The sequence below is a fragment of the Coffea arabica genome, chromosome 6c (genome assembly GCF_036785885.1).
Source record: "Coffea arabica cultivar ET-39 chromosome 6c, Coffea Arabica ET-39 HiFi, whole genome shotgun sequence".
In the NCBI taxonomy this organism is placed as follows: domain Eukaryota; kingdom Viridiplantae; phylum Streptophyta; class Magnoliopsida; order Gentianales; family Rubiaceae; genus Coffea; species Coffea arabica.
The window spans coordinates 40,444,417-40,460,347 of NC_092320.1; the positions used below are offsets into that span (position 1 = coordinate 40,444,417).

General features: G+C 38.4%; 1 protein-coding gene across 1 annotated transcript; it reads right to left on the bottom strand.

Moving 5' to 3' along the window:
- Window positions 1–10,499: 10,499 nt before the first annotated feature.
- Window positions 10,500–15,509, bottom strand: LOC140008751 (uncharacterized). The gene is made up of 3 exons (XM_072053617.1): window positions 15,090–15,509; window positions 14,701–14,903; window positions 10,500–11,118 (listed from the first exon to the last, which is right to left on the bottom strand). The coding sequence occupies exons 1-3, from the start codon at window positions 15,507–15,509 to the stop codon at window positions 10,500–10,502; spliced, it is 1,242 nt and encodes a 413-aa protein (XP_071909718.1).
- Between the last annotated feature and the right edge of the window lie 422 nt (window positions 15,510–15,931).

The window sequence follows — 15,931 nt, forward strand, 5'->3', positions numbered from 1 at the left end:
AGAAACAAGGAGTTAAAACAGAAAATTAGTTTTTTGTTTCGAGATAATGCAAATCTTTTTCAACAAAACAAAAAGTTGAAAACTGAAAATGATTACTTCAGAAAAAATGAGACTGCTTTACACTTGGATCTTGATAGAAAAACAAGTTTTTGTGAAATGTTCAAAAGAGAACAAGATGATTTGAAAAGAAGAATGGATGATTTAAATGAGTTGCTTCAACATAAAAAACAGGACTGTTTTCAAAGTAATAAATCAAAAACTCATTTTAAGATAAATTCTGCTGCAAATGAGTTTGCTATCCATAGGAGAAGACAAGTAAAATTTATTAAACCTGTTCATATAAATAATTCCCTGATTATGTGTAATTTCTGTTGTCAAAAAGGTCACATGAAAAGTGATTGCTATGTGAGAAAGAATATAAAAAAAGGCATGAAATGCATGTGGATAGTTAGACATGATACTAATTTTAACAAGTAGGAGGTTTTGTCTAATCATTGCAGTGATTCTTGTTCAGAATATTTTTTCTTTTGATACTTTGATCTGAGTTTTCGCTGATATCTTTGAATACTACTGAATCTATATGATGTCAAAAAGAGAGATAAAAGAATAATGCTGATCTCATGATGATTTGCTGTGATTGCTGTCATTTCTCTATTTTTTCTTGGAATATTGAATTCTCTGCTATTGCTGCTGGATTATAGTAGTTGATTTTTACTCTTATGATGACAAAAAGGGGGAGAAATGGATGCAATGTGTAAGGGGGAGTTATTATGAGATTATGAGTTTGGCTCTTAAAAGTTTTGGTTGCAATGATTGAGGGGGAGCTTATACTTATTTTTTTTTCTTTCCATCCATTGTTTTGTCATCATCAAAAAGGGGGAGATTGTTGATTTTGATCCCTATCTTTTGATGTTTACAAAACAAATGGATGATACTAATATTTCTTCAAGATATATTTTCAGTTATGAAATTATTTGATTCCATGAACAAGTGCAATTGGAAGAAGACAAAGTATGCTGAAGCTGTCGGACGCTCAAAAAGACTGCATCGGACGTCCGACAACCATTGAGTATCTTCGGACGCAGAAAACCAGCCTATCGGACGTCCTAAGGAATTGAAGAAAAAGTCTTAAACTCTCTGCCTGCTGTCGGACGCATAAAACAGAGCTATCGGACGTCCGACACTGCCAACGGCTAGTTGACTGTTCAGCTACTTTCTATCCGTTGGAAGCATTAATGAGGCACTTTCTTGGTCCTATATAAATAGTGGTTGGTCAGACACTTAAAACAACTTTGGCACACTGAAGATACAAAAGATCTAGAGGGATTTTAGTGAGAAAATACTCCAAAAAGAATATTTGTAGTCTTAGTGGTGTGAGGTTCATTGTAAGCTTTTCATTTGTGAGTGAATCTTTCATGAGTGTAGCTCTGTGAGGGTTGTCCTGAGGGATAGTAAAACGTCCTGGCTTGACCGAGTGCTGCTTGGGGCAAGGAGGAGGTGAACCTTCCTTTGTACACAAGAGTGATTGTAATTCATCAACTTGAAGTAGCTTGTTTCAATTAATCTACAAGCTCAAGAGGAGTTGGGTAGTTAATTGGTTTGCAATCCTTTCCTTTTTATTTACTTATTGTTTCGTTTATGATCTTTGCATTGGTTGTTTTGGGCCTTACAGATATGTTGTATCTAAGCTTATATAAGAGGTTGTGGTAGTGATTGTGTGACAGCCCCACCTTCCCCTACGGCGAACCAAAGAGGTTAGCGGACTGCCTGCCCAACTCTCGCCAGGACTAACGGGTCAGTTTACGTCGATCTAATACGTTCCGGAACATACCCACGCGCGCAAACAAGTCAAAATCACAAAATAAAATAAAATAGAAAAAATGAAAAACGCGCCGATGATGGACAATGCCGGACACGTCAGAATCCGGAGTTCAACCATACATCAATCCAACATATACATACATTGAAATTCAACATTTACAACCAAATGGCATGCCACAAAAACCATTCATCATGAATATACATGTTTGGTTTGCCAATCAAAAGAAAACGAACCCAATACACATTAGGGTTTCATTCAAAGAGCTATTCAAAAGATACATTTACATGAGCTCAACTTGACAACCAACTAACACAATCTTTTCCAAAAGTGGTCATTTTCCTGTAAGGAAAACAAATGGAACGGAATGAGCTTAAGCCCAGTGAGTTACTACCACATAAGCATCTAAAATCACATAAGCGTAACCGTTCAGTTCAAGTATGCAAATAAGAAGTAAATCAAATCAGTGAAAGAATACGGACGGCTCTCAAGAGCCCATTTCCTCGCTTATATTCTTGATCCAACCTCATTGACCCTTCGTCAATGTTAAAAGTACCAAACCGTAGACCTCACTTTACTTCCATTCCTTCCACCCAACATACCCCAACCGGGCCCGCACTCCAAGCAGTAACTTTAGGTGATACTCGAGTACACCGGAACCAAGGGTCTCATTACCACCAGATTCCCATTTTAGTCCCCGTGGCTAGTCAATTTTCACGACCAAACCCTCGCTGGCTCGATTCAAGTGACTACCAACGGGGTCGAGCTCAGTAATACAGTAGGGCCGTTGGATACTCGTCCAACCGACACCCAAACAATATCCCATGAATGGAATCCAATAACTCATATAGCAAGTACAGTAATACAGTGAAACGGTAAACAGTCATTCACAGGAATAAAAGGAATGAGGGCGGTCAAGTACACCCTCACCCTAATCATTTCCAATAGCCAAACAAGCCTTCAAGGCATCACAATCACATATAGCAAAGCCACATTATAAACATCCAAGTGAGTAGTATACTCACCACTCACGTAGGTGAGGTTTCATGCACCACCGTCCAAAGTACGTCGTGCACTAACGTCACGCCCTAGAACACGTAAACAAATACCATGAGACTCGATAACGAGTCATAAAGCCATGCCAATCACAACCCCAATAGGGTTTCATATGCATATATAAGCATGATAGCAAACCAGAAAATCAGGAAATGTAACTATATTAGCCCTAACAACAAAACAGTTTTGGCCTCCTTATGCGGTAATGGCACAAAATGCGCTACGCTTATCGGATGAGGGTGTAAGACCAACCATCTCGAAGCTAAAAGACAGGGATACAACAATGTAGAAGGCCACTCAGTCTAAATCCTAGCACAACTAGGTCAAAAATGCAGAATACCAAACCAGAACCGTAATTGCAGGTTTACAAATCACACTATGCTGTAATTAGTCCAACTCAGTCTATATAGGTCCAAATGCATTGATTCCAAAGGCATACGGTAGCCAAGACATCCAGATACATTTCATCAGAAGACACCAACATCCAAATCCAAAGCAATTCCAGTCAAAACAGACGATTACAAGCGCAGTTCGCACATTCTGATCAACCCAGAACAGCAACAGTAAAATCGACATATCTCACTCTACACTACTCAAAATGACCTGAAATTTTACAGGCACCTCAAACATATCAATACCTACAACTTTCATGTTTTAAGGAAAGGCCAATTCGGCGTCTAACCATATGATACAAAACCAGACAGAAAAGGGGGTTATGAAACCCTAACTTCCTCAAATTCCTTCCAAACCCAAAATTGGTTGCAATTACCAATCATTTACACCCACTAGAGTCATTACCCCTCATTACCAACCATCATAAATAACCACAACATCATGATCACATTAAACCAGAAAATTCATCAATAAAATAAAAACTTCACCAATTCATCTCAAACCAAGAAATAAACCACAAATTTCAGCACTTTAGCCACCACTAGGCACAAATTAAGCATCATTAGGTGTAGGAGGAAGTTCAAGCACCACTTACCTAATAAACAAGAGAAAAGGAGTTGTAGGACACCTTAGCTTCTCCAAAAAACTTCACCAAATCACTCACTAGCACCAAATGGAGGGATTTTATGGAGTAGAAACTAGATCAAGCAAGTGTTTTGGAGGATTTGAGCTAGATAATTGCCAAACTTCGAAGAGGTTTTTCTTCCTTCTTTGCTAGAGAGAGGGCCGGCCACAAGGAGGTAAGAAAAGAGTGAATTTTTGGTTAATTTGTGAGATATTTAACCAATTAGTCAAAAGGTCAAAAGCCATGAATAGTTGTCTACAAGTGCCACCACTCACAAGGTGACACTTGTCACCTTCATTAATGCAACTCTATCCTTTTATTCCTCTCACATCAATCACATCTCAATCTCTACTTATCTCTTAACACCCGATAAATTTCAACCAGTATCCGAAACTTAACCTAATTGGCCGAATTTTTCCGAACTTTTCGCACTAGTGGGTCCCACATCCGTTATATATCCTTAATTTTCAAAAACTCTCCAATGCAAGAAAAATCATCTAAAAACTATAATTACTCATAAAATTCACCAGGAAAAATTTCCTAAGTCAGAAAATGCAGAAAACATGCCATTAAAGGAAATAAACCCTAGGAAAATTATTAAGGGATTTACGGGTTCTCACAGATTGAGGCAAGAAATGAAGAAAGTTTCCTTTAAAACCATAAAATTTCAGATTTTTGGAAAATTGTAGTTCAGTTCTGCCTGGTTCCAGTTCGTGATTTTAGAGGCCAAATTAGGCTTAGTATAAAACATGAAAGTTGTAGAGAATAATGTTTTATAGTTTCCTACAAAATTTCAGCCCAATCGGAGTAATGTATCCTGTGAAAAGACCAAAATACCCTCACTGCCCTAGGATGCATCCAGTGATCCGTTTTAGACATTTCATCCAATTGACCGTGTCTATTCACTATGATCTGTGCTGATTTAGCCATTTTCCAAAACATGAAAGCCTTAGTACTCTGTTTTAGCTTTTCAACGCCTCCAAGAATGCCTTAAACGGACTTTGGTAGCCTGAGATATGACCATTTAAAGGTGGTATGGTTAACTAGCCGATTAGTTGGAAGTTGGTTCTGTGAATTGGGAATTTGACTAGGTTACACTGGAATTTGGACTAAGTGGTCTTCATCAAAATTGTAGCCCTATGTCTTAGCTTCGAAACAGTATAAATTGCATCCCAATCCGATAAGCGTAGCTTCAGATGTGTCCGTTACGCAAAACACATCAATCTGTCTTTTGTTAAATTTCATTTCTGCACTTGTTATTAGCTTAATTTTTGTCCTTGTATTGTCTTGAGCCTATTGAACGACTACTGAAATGAATTGGTGATGTGGATAACTTTGGGTTTGATTGATGAAAAGAATGAAGCCATAAATGGCTGGAAATAGGAAAATACCGGCATGCTGCCCAAATTTACGCTCAAGGACTAGAAAACTATACTTGCGACTTGAGTAAAGTTGATAAATGAATATCACTTGAACCATCTAGGATATTTGTATCTTCTTTTACTGAGGTATATAAGTAAGGACTTGGCCGAACTTATACCCTTGAGAAATAAAATAATGACTGCTCGGAGTACGTTTTCTTTGTCACTTCGACTTAAATGAAGATTTCAAAGTTTTACGAGCAAGCATAAGTTTTACAAATATTTTACTCGTAGCCTTTGGTTTAAATGTACTCTTTTCACTTCCAAAACTATACTTATACTTTGTACTAGTAGTTATTCGGATTTTCTTTGGTTCATTTAAATCTTGGAGGGTTTAACTGTAACATTTTCTCTTGGCTATTATTAGGGTTTCTTGGCGATTGAGAGTGTTATCCGGGAGGATAGTTTGGACATTATTTTGCTTAAATAGGTGAGTGTTCTATATACGTTTTGTTTCTATGACTATGTGGATTGTTGTGACTATGTGATGATTTGTGAATATTTGATTAAATGTTAATTGTTTCTATGATTTCTAAAATGAACTTTTGCTAGGTGAGTGTGTACTTTATCGCACTCAACCTAAATAAATATGAAATTTTCGGTGATTAAATGTTGAAATACTAGTTGCGCATGAATATAAGCCTTTTGGCTGAACTGAGCCCTTGTCCTTGTTACCGATCGACTCGAACCAGAAGCGGACTCGGTCGGGCGATTTGGTGACCTGGGTGAACGTTTGGTATACTCGAGTATTACCTTATTGTCGGGTGGAGTCCGGCCAACGTCCGAATGGGGGTGAAAAGCCTGGCCAACGTCCAGGAGGAGGTGAATGAGAATGAACAAACGAACGTCAAAAACGAGGGATTTTACTTACAAAAATGCATTTTTTAAATAATTGGAGGAATAAGGGAATGAAGGGGGAACGAACGAACGAATTGCTCCTTGTGAGCCTGTATCCTTTTAATGAATGTATTATCATTGCTTTATATTGGACATGTTTTCTGGATTATTTGTTATTACATGATTAATGTCCTTGTTTAATTACTTGTTTCTGTGTATAGAATCTCGCTGAGCTTTTAGCTCATTCATTTAGTTTTGTTTTCCTTGACAGGGAAAGGTGAGCAAGGACGAGAGCCCGTATAGACTAGTTTTGTGACGACCCCACTTCTCCCAAGGGCGAACCCAAGGGTATCGGCGGGCCGCCTGCCTAGCTCGCGCCAGGACTCAAAACTTAAAGTTCGAAAGAACACTAAATACAATATATACAATCCCAAAAGAGTTATAATTACATTCTCCAAAAGTATCGAGTCAAACCACCAAAACAAAAACAAACATCCTAACTATTCAACTATTACAAGCCAAACTAACTATACTAGTATACGAGCCAAAAGTCCCCGCGTCGGCCCCTGCTAAGGAAAACAAAAGGAATGGGGTAAGCTATATGCTTAGTAAGTAAACAGGGGCGAAAGCATAAATTTCACGTAACAGTTACACAATAAGAGTAAAGCAAAAGCAGAAAAGAACAACATCATATAATAAGGATACGGGTGGCTCCAAAGCCAATTCATGTGCCATGCATGATCTCCTGCCGACACTCCGTCGACCACAAATAATAGTCCGTAGAACTTCACTTGTGCACCCACCGACACCTTATCACCCTCACTGGCCAGTCACCTCACAAACTTGCCCGGGCGAACGAAATCACAAACTTGATCTTGAGTCACAAGCTCGGGTCACAAACTTGGTCACCTTCTCGGTGAACCGGATTCACAAAATTGGTTCATAACATGAACCTACAAACTTGGTGACCTCAGACTAAGTTGGACTGCCTTCGACCAAGCCCTAACCGGCTCGAATAGTCCAACCAGGTCAAGAGTTCGCCCTAAACTCACAAACTTCACAAAATTATTCAAAATCACAAACTTTACAAACTTCACAAACTTTATTCGAAAGTCGCCCCGAGCCACAAGCTCAAGGGTTTTGGTTCCAAAAGGTTCATATACATATGCCAAGTACAATTATACATTCAAATTAGGGTTTAGGTCGAGTGCGATAAAGTACACCCTCACCTAAGTGCCCTTTTCACATATCTCAAACACATAGCAAAGAAAACACACCAAACTGGCCTGAATACTTATCCAAAATACAAAAGTAGTACTAAAGCAAAATCGCTTCGCGCGTGTTCGCTAGTAGTGGGCCCCACCGGCTCTGCCTAACTCACCACTGTCTGAAATAGAAGATTGTGTCATAATATATCACAAACGGCCACTAACGTACTTAAAACAAGCAAAACGGCAAAATTGGCACGCGCCAGTGCGGAAACGGCAAACGGGACGGCCAGATCTGCCATCTCAAACCGTTTTGGTCAAAAGTTAGGCTAGGAGTGTCGGATCAAGGTGGGTGAGACACCGTTTCGAAGCTAAAAGGAAGAGCTACAACTTTAATTTAGATATCTCAACCCAGATCTCAATAGGTATAGGTCAAAAATGCACGAAACAGTGCCAGCTGTTTCATTGCGGTTTACCAAACAGGCCCTGTTTGCAAGGCCGTAACTCACGGCTCAGAAATCGAAATCAAAAAATTCCAGAGGTGTTAGAAAGCTGAAACATAAGGCTAAAACTTTGATGTTTTGGCCAAGATCTGAATCCACTCAGAATAGAACGAAAATCGAGTGCCAAAATACCCGTCAGAACTGTCCAGATACAAGGCAGTTCTGACGATCTATATTGTTTGGGTCATAACAGAGGCTACGGAACTCGGATTCTGACGTACTTTATACCGTTTCGAAGCTGAGACTAAGATCTAAATTTCTTATGAAGGATTCGACACCCAGATCGAATGGGATCAATACGGAAAAACCCACGGTCAGAAACTGAAATTCAAAACGTACACAAACGAACGTCTAAAACAGGCCTGATGGTTTTGTCCATAACTCAGGATACACTAATCCGTTTGACCTGAAATTTTACAAGTAGATTCAGGACCTAAGAGGCTACAATGTTGAAGAAGGCCACTCAATCCAGTTTCGAGTGTAACTAGGTCAAAAATGCAAGATACTACACCAGCATCGTAAAAACAGATTCACAAAATGTATTCTAGCACAAACATCATAAAACAGGCTACCTAAGTCCAAATTCCGAGATTCCAAAGCCATATGAAAGCTAAGATTTAAGGCTACATTTCATCAGAAGACCATAACAACCAATTCAGAAGCAATCCCAACCAAAACAACCAATTACAATCGCAGTTCTTACATTCGGCCAAAACCAGAACAGCAAGGGTAAATTCGACTTTTCTCACTCCACGCTACTCCGATTGACCTGAAATTTTATAGAAACCTATAAAATGTCATTACCTACAACTTTCATGTTTTAAGCCAAGGCCAATTCGGCCTCTATCTATGACCAAAATTTTCGGACAGAATGAAGAACCAAGAACCCTAATTTTTCCAGATTTCTTCCAAAACAGAAATTACTTGAAATCTTCCACTTTTTCCACCCTCTAGAATCATTATATACCATTTCCAATCATCATAAACAACCACACCATCATAATCCAATTAAACCAGAAAAATCATCATAAAATAGAAAACTTCACCAAATCACTCCAAACCAAGATAAAAACCAGAAATTTCAGCACTTGAATCACCAATAAGCATAACATAAGCATCATTAGGTGTAGTAGGGTGGTTCAAGCCTCACTTACCAAGAAACAAGAGAGAGGAAGATGTTGGTCACCTTAGCTCTTCCAAAAAGCTTCACTAAACAACTTACTAACACTAATAGGAGAGGTTTTATGGAGTAAGTTCAAGATTAAACGGTTAAGTTGTTGATTTGGGCAAGATTAGAGCAAGGAATTGAGAGAGGTTTTTCTTCTTTTGCTTGGAGAGAGAGTCGGCCAAGAGGGAGAAAAGAATGAGGAATTTTTGGTTATTTTTGGTGATTTATTTGGTCAAAATAGAAAAAGGTGAATAGTGGTCTTATGGTAAGATAAAATCTTATGGTGACACTTGTCACCTTTTATTAAATATCTACCTAACTTTTCTCTCTCATATCAATCCAAATTGCAACCTCTACTTATCTCTTAACACCCGGTAAATTAAACCCAGTATCCGAAACTTAACCTAATCGGCCTAATTTTTCTGAACTTTTCGCACTAGTGGGTCCCACGTCCGATATACGTTCTTAATTTCTCAAAAACTAACTAATACTAGAAAAATCATCTAAAAACTCTAGTTACTCAATAAAAATTATCTGGGGAATTTTCTAATAAAGAAAATGTAGGAAAACGGGTTTTCAATCTTAACCGGAACTGAGGGTTTAAATCTTAATCCCTACTTAGGGTTTTCGAAATACTCCCAAAACCAAACGTTACCGCCCAATTAATGAATATATCAACGTAGAACGAACTGGGGCCTCACAAGTTTGGTCTAACTCTTGATTTTTTTTGTAATGGTTCTCGCCCTAGTGCTTGGCACGGGCTGGTTGTATGGTGAATTGAAAACCTTTGTATATTCGATGGTTGTATTTCCTTTTAAGATAGCAAGGTATATAAGTTTCGCTTAAGTTTTGGATTGTTGTTATGTTATTCCTATGGTTGTATTCCGGATTTGATTGAAGTGAACGACTAAGTCCCTGCGAGAGCTGGGCAGGTGGTTCGCCGAACCCTTTGGTAGGGCTGTCACAGCTTGCCCAAATATGCATAGTTCAGATTGATAAATCCTTTATCAGCATCTGTTAAAGGCTAGTTTGTTGAATTTTTCTGCTTTTGCCTCTTAGGAGGTAGTTTCTGTGTTAAGGGAGTGCTACAAGAGGCTTGCTATTCTTGAAGATTAGCGCCATGCTGGAATGATGATTGGTGGTCTTGCTGATCCACTTGCTGTTGATGTGTCTCATTCTGATGCTCATGTTGGTGTTCAAATTCAAATCCCGAACGTTGATACTCATATGCCTCGTGAACTTGAGAGATTGTCGCTGTACATTTCTTTTTTTTTTTCTTCCTTTGCTGGTCCTTTCTAACCTATCAATGGCAGCAAATAGAAAAAAGTAAGATTTTAATCTGCCTTTTCATGTATACCACAATTTCTATACACTTATAGTCTGCCTTTTAGACGGCCTCACAGAGGACTTTGGACTTTTAGGATTTTCTGCACCTTGTGAAGTATGTACACCAATATCAGCACCCTCTTCTACTTGATTAGATTGAGTAGACCCTTCTTTTCAGCATGTAGCTGCATGTGACCTGCATTCCCACACTTTCTGCAATGTATAACAATTCTCCTTCTCAGTTTTTTACCATGATTTTTTCCTTCTGTGATGTCTCTCTTTCGAGCCTTTCTTGGCCTCCCAGGTTGAGCAACAGTGACTGGTGGGTCCAATATAGGCATGGTGGATGGGGGCCATAGAATTTCACCACTAATTGGTTGGAGGACATTACAATATATCTTCAAAAATAGATCTGTACTGTAGCAACCATCAACTTCGTTATAAGGATTTCCATTATTCCTATGAATTGCTGCTATTGCATGACAGCAAGGAATTCCACTTACAATCCACAATTTGCATGTGCAGTGTCTTTTTATTAGGTCTACAGCATATTGGTCTCCTTTAGGGCCCTTCACTTGATAACCAACAGCAGCATTCCAAATAGGATTCCAGTGAGTTGAATGCTTCACCCTCTCATCAACAATTTCGGTGGGCAATGGTCCAATAGGACCTTTATATTTCTCCATGGCTGCCTTTCTTTGTTGAATCCTATCCATAATATACTCTCTGATAGTCTCCAGTAGTGAAATTATAGGTTGATCTCTGGCTTCAAGGATATGAGTATTGAAAGATTCACAAAGGTTATTGACCAGCGTATCACATTTGGTATGAGTTGGGAAAAATGCCTTGCACCAATGCCAAGGATAAGGTGCCTTTTTCACTCAATTGTGTGCTTCCTTTGTGAGGACTCATGTTTTTATTTCTAAAATAGTTATTTTTATGATTATTTACCCTAATATTAGTTACTTATATTATCGTTGCGAGAATTTCTTTTAAGTTTCATTTTATCGCGCACGAATCGGAAATTCGCGTTTTTCGCGTCAAACCGACCCAATAGAGATTTAAGAAATTTATTCTAGACTACTAAGAGTGAATAATTATAGTGTTAAAGGAATTACATTGGAGGTTTAGTGCACAAGTGAAACAAACCTGAGAAAAAATGGATACGAAACCCTCGCGCGTGAGTACTATTCATAGTTGACTTTTGCTCAAATTTTAACCACAAATCACTCAAGCTTCCCCAAGAAGCTTCATTCATCAGTCACACTCACTCTCCTCACCTCCATAGCCGGCCGAAACTCTCAAGGGAAGAAGGAAGAAAGCTCACCAAATTTCACTCCAATTCTTGCTACCATTTCACCTCAAAATTTTCACACAACTTACATGAGCAACTCTAGCTTGGTGAAAGGCTCCATCTTGCGATTTTCTTGGAGATTTTGTAGTGATAAGTTTTTGGTTTTTCAAGAGCTCAAGAGGTATCCATTATCTCCTCTAATCTTTCCATTTTTCTTCAAATTGGAGCTTCAATTGCAAGGGTTTGAACCTTACGCATGGATTAGGCTAAAGGACTTGAGGAATTTATTTTTCTTGCTCTTAAATGTTAGGCTAGCGGTCTTGTGGTGACCTCTAGGTAGCATGCTTGAGGTGTAAATCCTTGATTGTGGTTGTTATGTGTTTAGATGAGTTGATTATGGATAGAAAATGAAGGAAAGATTAAGGAAAAATTGTGCATGGATGCTAGCCGAAATCTGTCCTATTTTTGCCGTGCCTTTATTTCGAAAATTTGATTCTCAAATGACTGTGAAACTATGTATATATGTTGTATATGGTGTGTAGAAAATTTCTACCAAAAATCATTTGAATTGGTTGAGTAAAACTTGAAATTCTGAAATGTGAAGAAACCTGGAAAATGTGTTTTGGCAGCTTGAATAGTGTCCCTTTGATCGAACATATCTCTTTATATAGACATCAAAATCGAGTGATGTTTATGGCATTTGAAACTAGACATTTGTAGCTTTACAACGATATGAAATGCACTTTCTAGTTCGAAATGAGTGAGCCGTAGTGAGTCGGCAAAGTTACTGACCTGTTCTGATGGCCTATCCGAGAGAAAGGTAGATGCTGCATTTTGTGGCTCTATTTTCTCTCACTTACGAATTGATTTTGAAAATGATTTGTTCTGATGAAATGTAGCCTTATGATTCTAGTTTTCTATGCCACTAATCATTCATAATTCCAAGTTGTATTGAGTGAGATATGGTCTAATTTCCAAACTGCGACAAAACTGGAAAACCCTTTTTTTGGCTGGATGACTGGTTTAGTTGTTTGTGAGATGTTTTATTTTGAAATTTTGATGTCAACCAACTATCAATTGCTTATGAAATGTTTTGTGGACCTTGGTTTCATAAATGAATCAAAATGGGACTGGTTTCATGGTGCAAAGTGTTTGAAAAAGGAAAGAAAACAAGAAGACAGATTTGTCTTGGAAATTTCTTGAACTTTGGTAGTTTTGTTAACTACCTTTCCGTATGAGTTTTTACATGAAATTTGATAGAGGAATAGCCCTCATATGGGAGTTTAATTGTACCAAATTTGGTGTCATTCTAAGATCATTTTGATACCCAAATGATGCCCCAAAATTTACTTTCAAATCTGGAAAATTCATTGTTTAGTAGTAAAAATTTACCAACTTTGAGCTACTATATCTTGACGCTCAAAACTTCAAATTTAGTTCTGTTTGTTGTGTTTGAAACTTTGATTGAAATTCTCATTGTGTTACAAATTTTAGAGGCTATTTCACTTTTTGTGAATTTTTCCGAATTTCCAAAGTTTGCCGAAAAACATGATCGAAACTGTCTTGTATGCTCAAGTCAGCCACTTTGAGCTGAAATTTGAATGTCTTCCGTTTAGAATCCTGGAAAAGTTTCTTCTAGGAACTTTTAGTACTTTGAACCAAGATTCCAACGGTGTAAATTTTTCCAATTTTGGACCCATTGAGTACAAGTTCTGATTTTTCTAAATTTGACGTTGAAAACTGAAATTTTCTGACTCGATGGGAAATGAGTTTTTGGAAAACTCTTCCCTATCCTTTAAGATTGATTGACCATTTTAAACTTGATTTCATGAAGGGATCAGTTTTCCTTGTCTTATTAAACCCCTCTTTTGAGTCTCGATTTACGAGTAATTAAGACTCTCTTTCATGATATTTTCTTAGTATTGTACAAGTGTACAATCTTTCTTGTTAACAAGGGGTTTATAAGTAATAGTGTGTGATAGTCAATTATTATTTGCTCAGGCGCTCAAGGGGACCTTCAAGAGGAACTTGAAGCGGACATCTAAAAGTTGTTTGAGCACTTACTCCCTATTTTGATTGGTGAGTGTCAAGTGCATAATTTGTTGCTATTATGTGAATTGCTTCTTATGGACTGAATGGTTTATAATTGTTGAGTCGAGTGTGTACTTGATCGCACTCGTTCTCTTTTAACTGATTGAACAATTGAATTGAACTTCTTGTAACTGAACTGCTTGCATGTCGTTGGAGTGAATCTCCTCGACTTATAACTGAACTGCTTGCATGTCGTTGGAGTGAATCTCCTTGACTTATAACTGAACTATGGGGACTCCCAAATCTCAATTGGCCGACCTTGTGACTCGAGCCAACAAGGGCTTGGTTGAGGAGCTTGGTGAACCATGAGATAACTGTAAGCTTGATCTATTGAGAGATCTTGCTTGGCCTACTCGCATAGTAGTGCCTTTTATTGATGTTCGGGCCCAGTGCGGTGTATGGTGTATGGAATTGACGTTAAGTGGAATTCTACGAACTTAAATGCCGACCCGATTGACGGAGTGCCATCGTAGGAAGGTATTCGATTGAGGCTTGGCGAAGCAAGTGGAACTTAACTCCTGAGAGCTCCTGTATCCTCATTGAATGTGTTTAATTGAAAATTTGTGAATTGCTTGAATGTTATAGCTTTAATTCTTGCTTAAATGCCGTTGTTACTTGAACTATGTGTTTTGCATGTTTTCTTGGCCTCATGAGCATCTGCTCACCCCGTTAGATTTGTTTTCCTTAACAGGAGCTGAACTGGGAAGGGATTATGGAAAAGCCTACTTGATGGCTCTTTTGGCTAGAATTTTGAAATGTTTTGTCTAGACATCTTTTGGGAAGTTGTATATTTTGGAAAATGGATGTATTTTGAACTTGTGATGTAAGATTGAATATTTATATATGGAAGCGACTTCTCTTTCTTACTTCATCTTGTCTTATTAGTTATTATTGGTAATAAGCTTGAACTGGAATTGTACTGAGTTCTGGTGAGAGCTGGGCTGACGCCCCGTGGATACCCTTTGGTCACATCCTTGTCATACATCTCCAGGTTTGACATTGCCTCATTGAAGTGGTCAGGTGTAGTACAACATGCAATATTCCAGAATCTCTCCTTCAACGCCTCTCCTGGATGCTTTTTCTTAAAATTTCTATATAAATGCTGCACACAATATCGGTGCTCACAATTTGGAAGCACCTCAGCTAATGCTCTATCCAGTCCCTGCAATATAAATACAAAAGTAAACACCTAACTTGACGATAGAAACCAGATTACAATGATATAGTGCATAACCTTTTATCGGTCAGAGATAAAAGTGTAGTGGTATTATTTTTCTATTTCCAAATCCTCACTCAACAGCTTCAGAAACCATTTCCATTGTTCTGTGGGTTCTTTCTCCACAACTACCCATGCAATTGGCCAATAACCATTGTTAGGGTCCACTCCAAGAGCAGTAAGTAATTGTCCTGGATAAGTGCTTTTCAGGTGGCATCCATCTAAGCCTATAATAGGCCTACAACCATTCTTAAAGCATTGGTTAAGTGCCCCAAGGCAGTAGTATAGTCGCATGAATCTTGGATTATCTGTAGGTAGTTTGAATGTGGTAAACATGACCTCCATAGTACTTCCCTCATGTGTCTTCTTTATCTCATTGCAATATTCCCAAATCTTCTTGTATTGTGCCTCTGCAGACCCCTTAATAAGCTGTATAGCCTTGGCTCTTGCTTTTCTAGCCACCCATTTAGAAATCTCAACCTCATAATCCTCATGAACAGTTTGCCTATGCTCCCTAACGGGCATCCTTGTGTTAGACCTGATTCTCTCCATATACTTATTAGATAGCCACGTAGAAGTCACGTTTTAATTCTTCCAAGCGTGATTGCAATTCTCATGCACATCATGCATTGTCTTTACCATCAAATCTGATGTACCAAGTGCCCTCTCAATTGATGCAAAGACAAACCATGGACATGGGTCTCTACAAACAGCCCCCACCTTTTGGTATCATTTTTACATGTCCAGACTGGTTTACCTGCCTTGATACCATATTCGGTTACTGCTGCCTTGATTGTTGCCTTGACTCAAATTTCATCCCCAATTCAAACTTGGGGTCTATCATGACTTTATCCCATACAAATCTCTTGTATCTGCCTTCAAACTGGATCTCATCTTCGTCTGATAAATTGTAATCACTGCTTAAGTGATTTGGTACATAGTTTTCATCCAATGCATTTGTCTGGCTCTCAGGA